This window comes from Talaromyces marneffei, chromosome 5, assembly GCF_009556855.1.
Source record: "Talaromyces marneffei chromosome 5, complete sequence".
Classification (NCBI taxonomy): Eukaryota; Fungi; Ascomycota; class Eurotiomycetes; order Eurotiales; family Trichocomaceae; genus Talaromyces; species Talaromyces marneffei.
Genome location: NC_072352.1, coordinates 3195984 through 3212773, shown reverse-complemented (window position 1 = coordinate 3212773; position 16790 = coordinate 3195984). Strand labels below are relative to the sequence as shown.

Below are 16790 nucleotides of genomic sequence, written 5' to 3'. Positions count from 1 at the left end.
ATTCAATCAAAGGGGTCTCGTAAGCCAGTCATGTTTGAAACCAAAATCAAAAGAATTCCTTGCAAGGATTCAGTTCTTTTGTAACACTGATGCATTTGGTCAAGTTGGGCGTTTTCGGCTCTTTGGCAACAATCGAAATAGCATTACGTGCATACTCTAGAATATAGATAACTCGCTCTTTCGGTTCGGACGACGTTCTCATACTTCTTGCCTGGGTAGGTCTTCACTGATAGATATTCTAATGCTATTCTAACTGATTGCGAGAGTAGGCATGGTCTAAGGCGATGATGATATGCTTATCAATTGCATCGAGGGAATTTGGCTTCTGCAGGCATATCCGGGACGTACCTTTCGACAAGCCACGCACATCAAACGTATATAGCCTGTTTTACGAGGTTATCCTTGCTGGTATTCTGTCGATGTGTGATAGGCGATGGCAGGGAAATCAGCTGGGACTATAGATGAGCGTGTAGATGATGATTATAAAATGTTTCGCTTTGATTTCAAATCCGAGGGGCCACATAGAACTAGGTTTTATGAGGATGACAACTCCATAGCAAAACTGTCGCCGCGTTGATGTCTAGCAACCTCAGGTATCAATCGACATGAGCTGCCCAAAGACGGCAGTCACATGTACAACGAAGCTCTATACCTCATGCTACGACAATGAAGGTGTATTTGAAATCAATGTTGATTTTTCTTTCAGTATGGATACAATTTATCGAGCTGCTTAACATGTGCAAAACATTATATTCTACCTCAGCCGTCTTTGGATAGTAGACCCCGGTTCTTAAAGTGGTGAACTCACAGCATTTTGTCTATATGTGAAGATACTATTAGTTTTAAGCGTTAACCTCTGTCCATATAAAAGGCGGTATTTCTTACATCAGTGGCATTCTCCAAGGGTAGATTCTGTCTCAAGTCGACAGAAGCATGACGATTTGATAGGTACATCAGCCATTGCGACTGCCAAATCGAGATGTTTCTTGAGCAATCTCGCCTCATCATATCTTTTTAACGTAGTTAGGCATTCAACCAGACCATGGAGAGACCAAACATTGTTCGGATGTTGCATTGCCCGAGGCAAAATATCATTGAGACCAAGATCCGTCGAGTAAACATCCAACGCCTCCTCGAATTGGCCCTGTTCTAAAAGTAGCGCACCGTATGCATGTCGAGGCGGTTGCATCCATCCCCAGGGCTCGTCATAAGGGAGCTCTTGATCTAGTTTGGTAGCTTGACGTAGATATATAAATGCTTGTTCGATGTTGCTCTTTCGATACTCTATTTCTCCGTTGAGCATTGCATCCGCGACTTGCAGTATGTGAAGACATGAATTATTGAAAATCGTCCTAGAAGGTTGCACATGCATCAAAGCTTTTTTGAATAATTCGCGTTCATTTTCTGCCTCCTCGATTCTGCCTAAAGCAGCGCTTGCAACCCCCTTGGCGTAGTGTAGCATCGTGGTTGTAACAGAGTATAGTGTTTGGTCATGAGGCAGTTTCAGGACAAGTATGTCTTCCCATCGACCGAACCTGATAAGGGCGTGTACACGCATGCCAATGAATCCTTCTAACCAATCTGCCATTGGGGGTGACTCGACCCGTAGCAACTGCTCCGGAATGCTTCGTTCTAGTAGTGCTACTGTATCCAGCGCAACTCGAGACTGTCCGGCAAACATGGCTGCATACAGACGAAAGTGATAGTTGTGTGCTCTGTAAAGGGTATAAAACCGGAGTGAGCCCGAGGTGGCAAAATATTTTTCGTCCGCTTGAATGGCTTGCGTATTTGATCGAATTGCCTGCTGATAGTCACCACATAGTACGTCCAGATGCGTTGGCATGTGGTTCAAATGTCCAGCATCGGGCACAAGACCTCGAAGATGATCAGCTACTCGCAAAGCATTCTCTGGTGTTGGGGACATCTCCATAAGATGGATGTACAAGTGTAGTATTCCGGGATGCTTTAGGCCTCCGTTTGACGAGATGGCTCGCTCCAGAACTCCTTTTACCTCAAGTGTACGTGAACTGGGGTTTGGTTGTCCAGTCTTCAAGTTCCATAGTTTCCAAGGTGTTAGGTTCATGAGTGCATCTGCATATAGGGCCGCAATATCCAGATCATCCGGGTTATTCTTATAAGCAACACCCATGCTTTCTGCATAGTTAAGATTCCAGGCCGCAAATATCTGTTCAACTGCTTGATTTCCGATATCTTCAATGGTTTCCGATGGGTAACGGTATTGAATAGCCTCAATGAGAGCCCTCTCAGCCGCTGTCATCGAATCAATAACCATATCTTTTGCATGTAATGCCGCTCTGTGGGCTTCTCTCAAAGAAATATGAAGGTCTTTTCCATCAAACGTATCCCAGGATTTATTGTAATTCGGGCCGATGGCATACGCCAATCCCCAATATGCGATTGTACACTCCGGGTCATCTCGTATGGCATTTTTGAAACAGTTTACTGCTTCCTCGTGATTGAAGGCAAATGTCCATATCAGGCCCCGATCAAACCAGGTCTGAGCGCTTGCTGACTTTGTCGTGATGGGTCGATGGTAGGAACCCAAGTCAAAATATTTATCGTTTCTGTCAGACTCTAGACTCATTGTACAGCTTCTGTATGATGCCAATGTCTTTACGAAGCGTGTAAAGTAACGTTATTGATTGCGTTGGTCTGATCTAATCATCAGACTTCTGGATCTAACTATGTGGGGTTGCACAACAAACCCCTCCCCTCCCTCCTCAAATCTCCATCAAACGCCGATAAACATCCTTAAAGGAGGCACTACCAGTTGACCTAGGCATATTTAAAACGCATTCTATTTTCCGCTTTGAACGCAAATATCAATACGCATCGTACACTCTCTCCATCATCTCTTCATTCCGCCTTGAATATTAACATGTAAAAGATTGCAAAAAGGCTCATACCCAAAGGAAGGTAATATCATAATAGCAAAAGCCATGGCCAGCACCATCATATAACATAGGTTTCGCTTCATATGGTCTGATGTCCAGTTGTAGCTTGCGAACGTGGTGTCATTAGTCCGATAACAACCAAGACTATGGTTGCCAGCATCGGTGGGATCAAGCTCATGCAGATATCGGCGGGGACTTTGGATGAGAAAGCAGAGGTCCCGATGGAGTTTCCCGGGCCGCATAGATTGATGGCTCCGTAGATTGCTTTCAAGAGAGCCATGGGTAGAGAAAAGAGCACGGCGTGGAGCAACTGCATCGAAGAGAATTAATATCAACCATGAAATCATATGCACTCACGAGATTCATACCAGAGTTCCATCGCGGAATGACACATCCTTTGTCAATTGGCGGTATGAAGCCGGACGCTTCAGGGAGAACAATGTAGCTAACGTAAGAAGCGCCCAGCTAATAAAAAGGATCGCGAACCCTCCTTTGAGAAGCCCTGTTCCTGAGTTGGACAAATTGGGTTTGATGAGGTCTGATACAGAGACAGCGATGAGGGCTAGGCCTGCTGAGACAAGCATGTGGTATTGCAACACGGCGAGCCATTCGATCTTGTTGTTTTTGATGGAGCGACGAGCGTATCGACTAGAGAATAACAGTTGCCAGTTTAGAACAAGGGCATAAATCAGGGAGCAACAACTTACGCTTCATGGAGAATACCAGAAGCCCCAAGCAACAGAGGCGATAACCCGATGTTATCAACAATCAGGATCCCTGTGGATACTTCGTGGTCTCGATCGCTTTTGTATTTAAGGCCAGCTGCGATCAGGCGGATTGTGCAGTAGATAAAGACGTAAAGCCAGCCTAGTAGGCCTTGCTTTCCATGACGGGCTAGACAATATAGTGCAGGAATGGTAAGAAGGCTATAGATGACAAGTTCTGCAAGATCAACCGCTTTGTCTGTGTCGGTGGGAAGCATGTTGGTTTATGTTTCTGCTTTTCTTTCCGGCAACAGCGAACGACAATTCGAGCAAGTCTATAAGTGTAGTAACGAGTATATTCAATTGTTTGATCAGGGATGGAGTCTGGGGATAGGAATGAAGTGTCCTTAAATAGAGTAGATCCGGGCTCATCTTTATCAAGGCCCTTCACATAAAAAATGGTCCATCGTAAAAGAAGATCCGTCTCCATAATCAGGGCTATTCTTGGAAAATTAAGGTGATAATAGGGTCTAAGGTGAGGCATCTGATTGGTCACCGATCCATAAGTCGCACACCTTACCCATTTCGGAAGGAGTGAAGCTTTTTCTAGTCAGAAATTACAGCTTCTTATTGGCCAATTGGTGAATGACTAAGCAACCCCTTCAGAAATGTGAACGAAGTAAACGAGAACGAGCGCGCGAGAGAGCTGAAAGATCAACAGTGTTCATCGGAAATTTATTGTTCTTGTGCTTTTGAGTGGTGAGCGATAGGTCAAAAGAAGTTCATTTGATTTGCAGCTACTGAATTGGAACTTGGATCATCAACCATAGGCATCAGTATTATGGCTCGCTTAACGGAAAAAGAACACATGCAGCAGGCACTGAGAGTCAAGACATGAGATAATTAGGAAAATAAATAAGAACCTTCAAAGTAATAGGAGAAGTACTAGGGACCAGCTACCATGAGATGATAGAATGGTAGAATGATTCAGAGTGAAGAAAGTCAAGAGATTGTACGGAGTAAGCGCGGCGATATCCCGGCCGCGGCAGGACGTTGTTCCGACGATCCCGTGACTTTTTCCCACACAAACCGAAATTCAGCCCTCGCCCTCGCTAAGCCCACTCCCTGCGAAACGATACGACACTTCTTCTCCCCATCACCAAGAGTCGACTTTCCATCTCGCTGTCCTCGATTCCATCCTCAGCATCTCAACATGGGTAAAGTTCACGTAAGTTGCACCCAGCATTTTGATCTATGACATGCCTGTCCTCGGTATACTCGCGTTGGGCCATCTGCGACAATTCTGAGTCACTGCAATCCACCGCCGTCCACATTTTCGTCGCTCGACATGACACAAATCTCAGTATTGTGTGTTTCGGACATTAAAATTCTACGAAATCGCTTTTATTTGCACCTGGCTTCAGTCACATTTATGATACATAATGGAAGGAAAGACGGAATCTCAAATGATGGATATCGCACGGCACAATCTGAAAATCCAAGTCCGTTCCCGATTCACGATCGCCGCTTATCAACGTCCGCACCACTTTCGTCGAGTTTTGCAGTCCGGTTCATACAAGTGATGGTCCTTCGCGAGATATACTGCCTGGAATATACGTCTATGACTTAATCGCTGAACAAGACTGACAAATATATCAGGGAAGTTTGGCTCGTGCCGGTAAGGTCAAGGCCGCCACCCCCAAGGTCGACAAGCAAGAGAAGGTACTGTTCCGCATGACAAACAAGACAAGTCTGCAGATTTGATGTACTAACCTGTGAAATAGCCCAAGCAACCCAAGGGCCGTGCTAAGAAGCGTCTGGTCTACACCCGCCGATTCGTCAATGTCACACTGACCGGCGGCAAGCGCAAGGTACGAACAAGCCTCTTGTCTCGCAAGATTTTCGCATCCCAGCTAACTCACTGCCTCCTCCAGATGAACCCCAACCCTGGCTCATAAACGATCGGAGCGTGCTATTGAACGAAAATGACGACTGAAAAAAAAAGGTCTAGCGAGCCTAGATTATCAGTGGGCGGAGCAGCCTGGACTAGGCTTCTGTGATGAGTAGCTTGGAAATGGGCAGATTCACGTTTTCTATGTCTACTATTTATTTTTTCGTTGCTCCTATGCAATTCGGTGTTTATCAACCAAGGATGGGATTTTTTTCAAGTTTTCTTCGAGACATTGCGGTGTCGTGTGAATTCATCGACGACTCTCCGATAGAAAATTATACATAATGGCGGTTGGGAGTAAAATCTCGATCGTCTAATGCATTCAAGTGCAAAGATCTTTGTTGCGAAGTATGTGACCCGTATTAGTTACGTAGCGATCTCCTGGCTCTTTCCTCTGGTCGGTTGTCAGCTGTAGCCACTCGCCGACCCTGACCTGTAACAAGAATTTTCGATCCGACTCATGCCAAGTCAGCATTTTGAAGGTCTTTGTCTGATAACTGGAGGTACAACAAAGAGACGCGTTGTCTTTCAAGTCCACTCCCACAGCACACGCTAACAAAGGACGAATTATGGTTGGCCCTTCCGAAGTTTCTCCTATTTCGGTCTTTCGAGGTAAGGGAGGGCCGCGAATTTATTCTCACACCGACTCGCCGTTACGGTATAGGTTATTAACTCGAGATACTTTTTATCTAAAGTAGATGGTGCAGATCTACGTGATGCCAAAGTATCAAAAATATAATGTACTCGAAACTCCGTGGGATGAAGATTTTGGTATAGGGAATCAACTGATTTTGAAAGGGATTATACAAAGGCTATATCGATAATTATCAAGTCACTTTACACCTTAATATGCCTCCCACAAAACCAGCCAGTTTCAATGGCATACATCATCTCAAGCTCCCGGCAACTGACATACGCAAAACCGAAGCGTTCTACACTCGAATCTTCCCCTTTGAATCTTGTCCCAATCTAGACCACTACACTCGCGACGGTAAACTGTTCGCCGTGCTCCTGACATACAAGTTGGCCGGCCTGATGCTCGAAATTCGCTACAACCCAGAACAGGCTAAGATCCAACAAGGCTGGGACCCGGTGACATGGAGTGTCGATTCACGGAAGGATCTGGAGGAATGGGGTGTTTGGTTTGATGCGAATGGGGTCAGTCATTCCAAGGTCCTTAAAGGGATGAAGGGGTGGGTTATGGCTGCTGAGGATCCGGATGGGAAGATTGTGCGGCTCTATACGACGGAGGAGCACGAATGGACGACCGACGTTGACAGGGACGAGTACTGGTTGAAGTAGTCACTTAGGGCATTTAAAAAAAGACAAAAAACAACAAACCATAAAAGAAGAGGAGAAATAAAAACAAACACTGCATAAAGTGTAATTGCAAATTTATCTCAGCCGCTTTCCTAAACTTAGCTCGGGCGCACTGAGAACTCACATCACGTCCCGAATTTGTTAGCACAACGGGCAAAAAACACGACTTTTTCAATTTTGATAAGTTTCAAGCTTCACATTCGTTCTTTCAACAAAGATAATCAAAATTCAACTTTCTTGAACCTCGAACGAATTTTATAGGCTATCGATTTATCGTATTTTAGATAAAGACCATCCTGTAGTCAAAGATCGAAAAAAAAAAAAAAACACCCCCCCATTTTCGCCGACGGTATGTATGTTCTCATATATATATATATATATATATATTGATACATCTCAATGATTGCTGTCTTAACATGCCGATAGAGGTGCTCCCGTATAAGCCTAGATATAGGTTATCGAGCAACATACATATGTATTTACCTAGGTAGTAATATTTAAAGCCTCTATATGGACTCTTCTAGCCTGTACGCTGCCTTGTATGCTGGGTTATTACGGTACTAGATGTTGAGAGACGTAGGTGAGCAGGAGAGAATTATTAGTCTCCAGCAGTCATACCTAGGTAGGACCACCCCAACAAGTCTAGATGTTGGGATTAGAAACTATAACAGAGTCCCCTAATAAATAAATCAATTTATTAAAACTTTAATGAAGCATATTCTTTATATATATATATATATATATATTGCGGCAGATTTGATCTCAGATTCTCCTATAGAGAATTCACTTCGCTAATGGGCCAGCCAACCAGAGGCGTTCTACGAAGGCGGTACGCCGTGACTGGCCCCCATAGTGGAATATTCTGCGCAGCGAATGCGAGTCTGAAGCTCTCTGTCGACGGACTTTGTTTTTTTCTTTCCTTCCCAACTCCCATGATTTGCATCGTCTATCTACAAGCAACCCTCCATCTTGTAAAGAGCGATCATTTTGTTAACATTCAATATGCATGTTGAAAGCATGAATAGTACTTGGCTATAAGAATGATTGATTTATCTTAATGCAATTTAATTCATGGATGCTCGCCTCAGACGGTCGGCTAATTGGCATGCTCTTCAAGCTCTTTAATCTCTGAATGCCCCAGTAATCCCAAAGCCTGTCGTCTTGTCCGTGACTTGGGGTCGAAATAGGGCTTCTCTGCCAAGGCCGTCACTCTGGTGCCATGCCTCGGTTCGAGGCCTTCGTAATCCCAGCTTGCGTTGTGGATTGTGATACTATTGGTGGCTGTTAGCTAACTATTATCGAGGTATCTCAAGCAAGCGACAGGAGGAAGCCATACCGATTATCCCACAAGGCGCTTGATTTTGGACTCCATTTGAACCGGACTTGGATGTCAGGGCTGCGCTCATACACATCATACAAATAACCCAGGATCAGGTCGCTTTCTGCTTTGTCAAGCCCCACGATTCTCACCGTCATGGAACGGTTCACCCACAGAGCCTTCCAGCCCGTAGCAGGGTGCGTGCGTACCAATGGATGCTCCCGCTCAACGAACTGCGGTCCCGCCTGGGGATTTTCACGATCTAAATAGCTATGAGCAGAGCGATAAATGGCTGTCTTGCCGTCGATGAACTTTCGGAACGAAGGAGATAGTTTCTCGTATGCGGAATAGCCGCTTGCCCAAAGCGTGTCGCCACCAACGCTGGGGATGGTGTCGTTGTGAAGGTGCGTGATGCCGGCTGGCTGGCTCTCGTGGACGAGATCGCTGTGCCATGTTGATGCGCCTCCGGTTTTGCGGAAGTTCGGTTCGCGCTCGACGGCTTGAAGGGCGGGCCAGAGCACTGTCACGCCAGGGACACCGGGTACTTGTCCAACTTGTGGCTGTGATACTATGAGTGATCTCTGCTCAAGAGTATGAGCAGAAACGGGAATAGCTTACGTGAACTTCAATTTCACCAAAGTGTTCACCCAACGCTTTTTGCTGCTGCGGCGAGAGATCCTGGTCTCTGAAAAAGACAACACTGCGCTCAGCAATAAGCAAAGCTAACTCGTCTCGTTGCTGATTCGTTAAATCCTTGAGCTGCAATCCTACAATTTCAGTTCCAATATGGCGTGTCAGATGTATAACCTCTTTAGCAGCGCTCAGCAATGCTTTCTTTTCTGGGTCGGCTCGACTGCCGGCATCCACATATTCTCGCGGCTCGCTGCGGATCTTATACACGTCGTCGAGATAGAGAGGTTTAGCGGGGTTATATGGATATCCATGCGATAGATCAATACCGGCCTTGGTAAGACGTTCGATTGTTGCAGGAGGAATCTCTAGTCCATGATTATCCTGCTTCGTTTGGACGACGAAGTCGGTAATGGATGGGGAAATTGGAGCCGGAGCCATTCGCGGTGATAGTATCGAAGGCTAAGTAATGCTATGAAGGTAGGATGTAGGACGTAGAAGACTAAATATCTCTCAAATCTCGGATGCCAAAATAGTTCCTAGATATCGTATTCTACGATGGAACCGACGGCTTATCTACGAGTGCCAGCTTGATCACCATAAATGTCCATAGTTGCAATCATTAAAGAAATACAATCCCATCTCTTTCATCTATCCATTGATTAATAATACTTCATTATCTCCAAGCGTTTCTAGAAATGATGATTGGCCACTGATCAATCTCAAAGAGGGGAAATGTTAGAGCAATCATATCATCAACCACCGTAATTGCACAATCGTGTCCTTCCCCTCAATCCCTACTTCCATTCGCTTTCAACCTTGGATAATGTGCGTCTAGTCGTATGACATCCATGGATTCCTCCAATAGAAAGACTGACAAATGTGGAAAACATCTTTTTGCATCTTTTCTAGATCTTTTCCTGCGGTCTTTGTTATCTGACATTGGGGTATCCACAATCGCATGATTCCATACTAAAATGTAGTCATATACTCTTTTTAAATCAGGCGCCCTTACCGATACTTTATTATCGTGAGTACCTAGGTATATGTGTAAAACCTCTGTTTATTGGATGTGGTGATGTTATAGTAGTCGGCTGTCAGTCCGCTGCCGAAGTTGGATGAGATATCCATAACGGGTAATCGGCTCGAATCATTAATGGTAGGGTTCTGAGTTCGATTGTAAATTTTGTGGAGAATAATGCTCATAAAACTTTTTTCTGGAAGTTTTCGTTGCCAACTTATATAGTCAAAGCTATGTGATCCCTCAGAAACCAATGATAAACCGATTCCTCTTTTATGTATTTTCCACAACCCGTAATCAAATAACGGAGACATAATGACTGGACCCTCTAATACAATCGATAAAGTCGCCGTTATAGGAGCCGGAATAAGCGGTGTTGTGACAGCAGCACATTTGTTAAATGCAGGCTTAGAGGTTACCGTTTTTGAAAGAAACAAGGAAGCTGGAGGTGTGTGGTATGTAACATGGCAAATTTCCTTATCACCAAAGATATAGCATCTAACTATAAACTTTGATAAGGCTGTACGATGATAGACGACCTATTGAGTCGATATATCCAGCAACTAGACCTTCCGAAGCGGAACAGGCAGGGGATTATGAAGAAATTCAAGAATTTGATCGACTTGTCCTAGAACATGCGCCACCAGGGTATCAAAACCTTTTCAAACATCCCATGTTGTCGAGAATGAGTAATTAATTGCGAGTTCCTATAGACCGTGCTACGTTGGCCTACGGAATAATGTTTCGACACCGCTCATGCGAGTTACTTTAAATGCATGGCCAGATAAGACCCCAGATTTCGTTTCTCACCGAGTAATGAACGAATACATTATTGACACTTCGCGAAAGTCTGGCGTACATGGCGTGACTTTGTTTGGAGCCAAAGTCACCAACATCGAGAAAGTGAATGAACTGTCAAAATGGCAGGTTTCGTGGACTGAACTTCGGGAAGACGATGAAACGGGAGAGGTAAATGAGCAGGAGAAAAATGATGTAAGTCACAGACTCAAATACTGTATATACAGCACGGCTGATGTTCAATTCAGCTCTTTGACGCAGTTGTGGTTGCATCTGGACATTATCATGCGCCGCGGATCCCGAATATAACAGGACTCGCATACATCAAACGACTATGGCCGTTAAGAGTTCTTCATTCAAAGGGCTACCGGAGACCCGATGAATACGCCGGCAAGGTAAGTTACTCATAACCGACTTTTTGATGCTTTCCACTAATAATCATAGAATGTGCTGCTTATCGGAGGAGGAGTATCGTCCACCGATATCGCTCGAGAACTGGGACCGGTGGCCAAAAACATCTACCAGAGTACAAGAAATAGTCCCTACGACTTAACAGAGAAAATGTTGCCTGACAATGGCACACGAGTTGCGGAGATTGAATTTTTTGAGATTACAAGTGCCACACGCACCGAGGAACCTCTGACAGCAGAAAGCCACCTTCCAATCAAAGTGCACCTCAAATCAACAGACCAAGATTCAACAATTGAGGATATCGACTATATAATAGTCTGCACCGGCTATTATTTCACTCTCCCATTTCTACGTAGACTCCATGAAGATGATACAAAACCCACAGAAGCCAGTGATACCGTTCTCGTCACAGATGGAACACAAGTTCACAACCTACACAAAGATATTTTCTACATACCAGACCCTACATTAGCTTTTGTTGGAGTACCATTCTATACTGCAACTTTTACTCTTTTTGAGTTTCAGGCGATTGCCGTCACAGAGATCTTTGCTGGCATTGCTCGGTTGCCATCTGGTTCCAACATGAGGGATGAATATCGGGCCAAGATTGAACAGAAAGGAGTGGGCCGTAATTTCCACTCTCTCAAGGGCGAAGAAGAGGGTTATGTACAGGAACTGCTTGATTGGATCAATTTCTTTAGAGGCAAAGTTGGATTACCTTTGATTACGGGATATACAGAAACATGGCATGAAGCCAAGAAGGTGCAAAGGAAGCTTATCGAACAGCAGTTTCAGGGTAAATAATACCGCGATATCATTTATGATTTTGATGACTTTATTCGGATAAATATTCATCAGGGTGTAGTAAGCAACTAGCTAGGTAGTTAATATGGAGAGCTGGGGGTCTGCTGATCAATCGAGGCGGAATAGCCCGAATTCATGTTTAGCCATATCACGCCATCAGTCCGCCGTCTTTGGTGATACACAACGCCTTTTACACATTCATTACTACTGAAAGCATTGTAAAAAGAGAACTACTCTAGATAACACTAGGTTGACCATGTGTCATTGAAGGATTAATAGATTGCTTTTCCACGGACTGGCTAATCAGCATCTTCGGTAGAAGTGACACCATTCGAGCTCGATATGAGATTTGCACCTCTGTATAGTTAGAACATATGCCTATCAATTGATTGATTGGTTACATATTTCGCAAGAAGGGCCAACAATGGTAAAATGCATTCTCGTAGTGGCTTGTTTATCAGCGTGGAGTACGTATCTGCACGGGCTTGTATCGAACGGCGACATCGTGGACCTCCAAATGCTGGTGGTCACTTGGATGTAAAAACTATAAACATAATAAAGTAGAAATCTACCCTCTTTGTTATTAGTCCTTGCGTCGCACCGAGATATCCATTGTGTTTGCCGAGTTCGATAGTCGACACAATGACCACAACACTGGGCAGTGAGAATGAGCGCACATCGTCTGAATTATCCGACACGGTCGTCCAAACTGAGATCAAAAAGAAATGGACGAGTTATGTATGGGACACGTTAGACAAGTCGCCGGAAGAACGTTGGCTGTTATTCAAACTCGATACCGCGCTCTTGACGTTTGCATCACTAGGTCAGTTAACCCGACACGCTCAAAACTTTTGAGGATTGGGATGGAAATGAAGGCAGCAGTTGAGATTGACGGGATCATAGGCTATTTTATTAAATATCTCGACCAAATTAATATCAACAACGCTTTCGTGTCCGGCATGTAAGTCATCCATGACTCTATGAAGTTAGTTGAGAAAATCAACCTAATCCGATTATTCTAATAGGCAGGAAGATCTCGGACTGTACGGAAATCAGCTGAATTATATGACTGCAGCTTGGACTGTTGGATATGTTTTAGGGCAAATACCATCAAACATAGCTCTCACTAAGCTCCCTCCTCGATATTGGATTCCTGCAGCAGAGGTACGCTTGCTACAACCCTTAACTTTTGCCATTCGCTAAATTTAAGATTCAGGTGATATGGTCAGTTTTGACCATGGGTCTTTCAAGAGCCAATAGCGCCCGCCAAATATACGTTATGCGATTCTTTATCGGTACGCGGATCATTCGTTGATGGACCACGGTAGAGGAAACAAGCTCATAACCAATAGGACTGGCCGAGAGTACCTTCTATCCTGGTATGCAATACATAATCGGCTCATGGTATCGCAAAGATGAATTGGCCAAGAGATCTTGTATCTTTCATACCAGTTCTGGACTTGGATCCATGTTTTCTGGATATCTGATGGCGGCCGTGTACCATCTCGGCGGCAGAGGAGGCTTCAAAGGTTGGCAATGGTAGGACAAGACTCAAAGCCATGGGAAGATTGAAAGTTGATGATTGGATTTTTCCCAGGCTTTTTATCATTGACGGTGTCATTTCTCTACCCGTTGCTCTCGCAGGGTTCTTTATTCTACCTGATGTGCCCGAGATTAGCAATCCATGGTACTTGACTGAGAAAGTAAGTGTGATATCTACTCCAAAAACATTTGTTTACGCAATCGGCTAAACAGACTCCATCACCATAAAGGAGGTAGCCCTAGCGAAGAAGCGAATGGAACTGGAAGGTCGAGGGACCCGTCAGCCATATACAAAGGCTAAGATCAAGAAAATATTCTCGACGTGGCACATTTACTTCCTGACAGTTCTGTATATGTATGTTTTAATCGGATCTCAATATTTGGACTGTAACTGACATGCTTACCCTAGATCCTTCAATAACGCCAACGGGGGCCAACCCGTGCTTGCACAGTAAGAATCCGTATCAAATTTGTACCCAACGTTGCGATGCCTCTAATAGAGACAATAGATGGCTCAAGTCTTCGACCAATCCAAAATACACCATCCCACAGGTCAACGCATATGCTACAACACCTTATGCTGTCCAGGTTGTCACAACGCTTATATACGCTTGTACGCACTTTCCATTCTATATAGCTTAGAATTTCCTAAAACTTTTATTCCACAAATAGGGACATCAGATACGATTTTCAATGGCAGGCGATGGCCCCCTATCCTCTTTGGTGCAGTAAGTTCTCCCCTATCAAATAAACACTGCAGAAGACATTCGGCTGGATGGGGCTGCAATCAAAATCAATTCTTCTCTAACTTTTCTACCAAGCTGTCTAACATTGTATGCGGCGCCTCTCTTCTTGCCTGGGACATTCCCAGAGGCTGGAAGTGGTTCTGCTACATCTATTCCGGCGCTGGCTACGGCTTAAGCGGACTGTGTATGGCGTGAGCAAGCCCTTGCTTCGATTCTGATGCATCTGGAGGGCTATAGCTGACATAAACCTAACCTGCAGATGGGCACATGAAATATGTACCAAGGACAACGAAGAGAGAGCACTTACTGTTGGCTCCATGAACGAAATGGCATACGTCTTTCAAGCATGGTTACCCCTGATTGTTTGGCAGCAGGTAGATGCGCCCCGCTATCACAAAGGTTGGATTACGATGATCACAATGTCTTGCATCCTGATAACTACGACCTTTATCATTCGATTTTTGCACAAGCGGGAGAAGTAAGTCATCCTCTTATGATCTCAAACGTTTGATTATATGATCCAACTGACCCTATACCATCAAGACTTTCCAAGATCAGACGTCATATTGACCAGGATGATGTCCATATCTATGGAGAAGACGCTCACAAGCAATCAACCGTCGTTATATCGTCGGATCAAGGTTCGACAAATTTGAAGGTGTGATATCATCTAGAGTACTTAGTACTGGTTCGTCCATTCCCGTGGCATATATAGTGAATTTTGGGCGGATCAAAGATGGTCTTTTTGGCCTTGTGGGACAAGGCACTGTCCGGGTACACGTCTTACAAATGGAAAAAAAAAAAAAAAAAAAAAAAAAACAAATCTTATATTAATTCTTCCTACAATGAATCAACAATCTAGGCTTGTGAATTAATCTTAACATTACAAGCCAAGCCATTCGTCAAAACCCAAGTCATCACATCTCCCAACTGATCGGATTTACATGCCATGGTAATTGATATATGATACGAGGAAGCCTGCGCCGTTGTGTTTATCCCTCCATCCTCCACTGGCAGCAAGTTCGTATCTTTTAGACTCTCAGGACTAAGTCCTGCAATGTCGTCGCATGGTAACGAGGTGTCAAGAGGCGTAATGCTATTCACTGACATTATCGAATTTCCATTGTTGGACGACTTGTATTCAGGAAAGAGGCTGCCTTGTAAATTATCGAAATCTATGTTCATGGTATCCGCGTCTACTGCTGTAAAATTAGCTGTGCCAGGGATTCGTAGCGACTCGGAAAGGAACGCACTCATATCCAATCCGCTTGTGTCTTGATTGGCATAAAGAACGCGCTCGCCAGGGTATAGCTGGGTGTCGGCGTTCATGTACATAGTCTGATCGTTCATTGCGGCATTCATCCACTGGTAAATAGACTCTTTTGGAGCTCCGGTGTATCCCGTCCACATTTCGGGTATTTCTACTGTGTTCGGGCTGCTGCTTGAAGCGGCCTTGTTGGCGGATAAGTCGTGGGGAATAAGAGACGTGCAATTCGGAATGAGCGGGAATATGGAATCGCCATACTCAACCATAGCCCAATTGCCTTCCTCTTCTTCATTTCCATCATCTTCTTCTCGATGTTCCCCGTCCTCATCTACTTCTTCGTCTCCCTCCTCATCTTCAGTGTCACCATTACCGTTAGAGCGATCATCCTGTCCATTCTTCGACTTTATTCTACTCGCCACTTTGATAGATGGTGATGAGGGAGCCTTAGCTGAAACAGGTTCTTTGTGATTGCCGGCATTCTGGTGTCTTAATCGCAACGCATAATAGCGATTTTTCAGCGCAAGCGTAGTTCTTTTTGGCGTATGTGACGTTGCGATTGTCGACCAGGTAGTACCATGTGAAAGCACCGCATGAAGTAATTTCTCGTCCTACATCATCTCCATGTTAGCCATCCAAGACGTTTTCATGGTTCAATTGAATAACGCAGGAGCTCAACGAACCTCCTCAGCCGTCCAATCGCAGTGGTTAATGTCCAGATCCAAAACCTGACTCCAGTGACTTGAGCATTGGTCTGCGTATCTCGTGCCAACAATATGTGCAACTTCATTCCAATTCGTTCCATGCTCCGACACAGCCTTAATCAGCCTTTTGTTTTCTGCTTGAGACCACGGGCCTCTAGCAGTGCTATTTGCGAGGCTATTCCACCATCTTTTGCGGCAATCTTTGTTGGTACGCCCTGGTACTTTTTTGGCCAATGCTCTCCAGAGAAGTGGGCGAGAATTTTCGATTTCTGTATGTATTTAGTTAGCATTATCCTAAGAGGTGGGATCATAGGAGTGATCCTGGTCGCCAAAACAACAACCTTTTACTGCCTACCATTGTTAACTAGTTTTCGAAGATGGGCATCCTCCTCTGCCGTCCAGTTTCTTCTAACCCGACTCATGATATTTCCTATAAATTATCTCACTTTATAATTGATCCAATAGAAAGTATAAAGAAGTCCGTCCAGGGTTTTTAGGGCACAGAATGAAAACCATCGATATTTATCATTTAAGAGTGAAGCTAAGAGAGTCGATAGCGCTGTTACAAAGCAAGAACCTAAGTCATTGATTGAAGTTGCATTTTATAGGACTATATAAGCAAGAATTCTGAAGGACCATTGTAAGCGCAATCGCTCAACGAA

General features: G+C 44.5%; 7 protein-coding genes across 7 annotated transcripts; 3 read left to right on the top strand and 4 right to left on the bottom strand.

Annotated features, from left to right (window-relative positions):
- Nucleotides 1-886: 886 nt before the first annotated feature.
- Nucleotides 887-2605, bottom strand: EYB26_007482 (uncharacterized protein; the record flags this gene model as incomplete). The annotated part of the gene is made up of 1 exon (XM_054266749.1): nucleotides 887-2605. One exon carries the CDS (start codon nucleotides 2603-2605, stop codon nucleotides 887-889), a length of 1719 nt encoding a protein of 572 aa, XP_054122724.1.
- Nucleotides 2606-2994: 389 nt separating this feature from the next.
- EYB26_007481 (uncharacterized protein) lies at nucleotides 2995-3897 on the bottom strand (the record flags this gene model as incomplete). Its single annotated transcript, XM_054266748.1, has 3 exons — nucleotides 2995-3225; nucleotides 3284-3563; nucleotides 3623-3897. 3 exons carry the CDS (start codon nucleotides 3895-3897, stop codon nucleotides 2995-2997), a joined length of 786 nt encoding a protein of 261 aa, XP_054122723.1.
- Nucleotides 3898-6419: 2522 nt separating this feature from the next.
- EYB26_007480 (uncharacterized protein) lies at nucleotides 6420-6872 on the top strand (the record flags this gene model as incomplete). Its single annotated transcript, XM_054266747.1, has 1 exon — nucleotides 6420-6872. The coding sequence occupies one exon, from the start codon at nucleotides 6420-6422 to the stop codon at nucleotides 6870-6872; it is 453 nt and encodes a 150-aa protein (XP_054122722.1).
- A 1114-nt stretch (nucleotides 6873-7986) lies between these two features.
- On the bottom strand, nucleotides 7987-9279 carry EYB26_007479 (uncharacterized protein; the record flags this gene model as incomplete). Its single annotated transcript, XM_054266746.1, has 3 exons — nucleotides 7987-8161; nucleotides 8227-8768; nucleotides 8827-9279. The coding sequence occupies 3 exons, from the start codon at nucleotides 9277-9279 to the stop codon at nucleotides 7987-7989; spliced, it is 1170 nt and encodes a 389-aa protein (XP_054122721.1).
- Nucleotides 9280-10174: 895 nt separating this feature from the next.
- EYB26_007478 (uncharacterized protein) lies at nucleotides 10175-11872 on the top strand (the record flags this gene model as incomplete). The annotated part of the gene is made up of 5 exons (XM_054266745.1): nucleotides 10175-10314; nucleotides 10379-10507; nucleotides 10573-10852; nucleotides 10906-11052; nucleotides 11102-11872. 5 exons carry the CDS (start codon nucleotides 10175-10177, stop codon nucleotides 11870-11872), a joined length of 1467 nt encoding a protein of 488 aa, XP_054122720.1.
- Nucleotides 11873-12514: 642 nt separating this feature from the next.
- On the top strand, nucleotides 12515-14824 carry EYB26_007477 (uncharacterized protein; the record flags this gene model as incomplete). The annotated part of the gene is made up of 13 exons (XM_054266744.1): nucleotides 12515-12695; nucleotides 12776-12833; nucleotides 12898-13036; nucleotides 13089-13167; nucleotides 13225-13411; nucleotides 13470-13575; nucleotides 13645-13769; nucleotides 13824-13865; nucleotides 13924-14027; nucleotides 14087-14142; nucleotides 14236-14351; nucleotides 14420-14638; nucleotides 14704-14824. The coding sequence occupies 13 exons, from the start codon at nucleotides 12515-12517 to the stop codon at nucleotides 14822-14824; spliced, it is 1533 nt and encodes a 510-aa protein (XP_054122719.1).
- Nucleotides 14825-15018: 194 nt separating this feature from the next.
- Nucleotides 15019-16550, bottom strand: EYB26_007476 (uncharacterized protein; the record flags this gene model as incomplete). Its single annotated transcript, XM_054266743.1, has 4 exons — nucleotides 15019-15356; nucleotides 15414-16035; nucleotides 16108-16397; nucleotides 16484-16550. 4 exons carry the CDS (start codon nucleotides 16548-16550, stop codon nucleotides 15019-15021), a joined length of 1317 nt encoding a protein of 438 aa, XP_054122718.1.
- Between the last annotated feature and the right edge of the window lie 240 nt (nucleotides 16551-16790).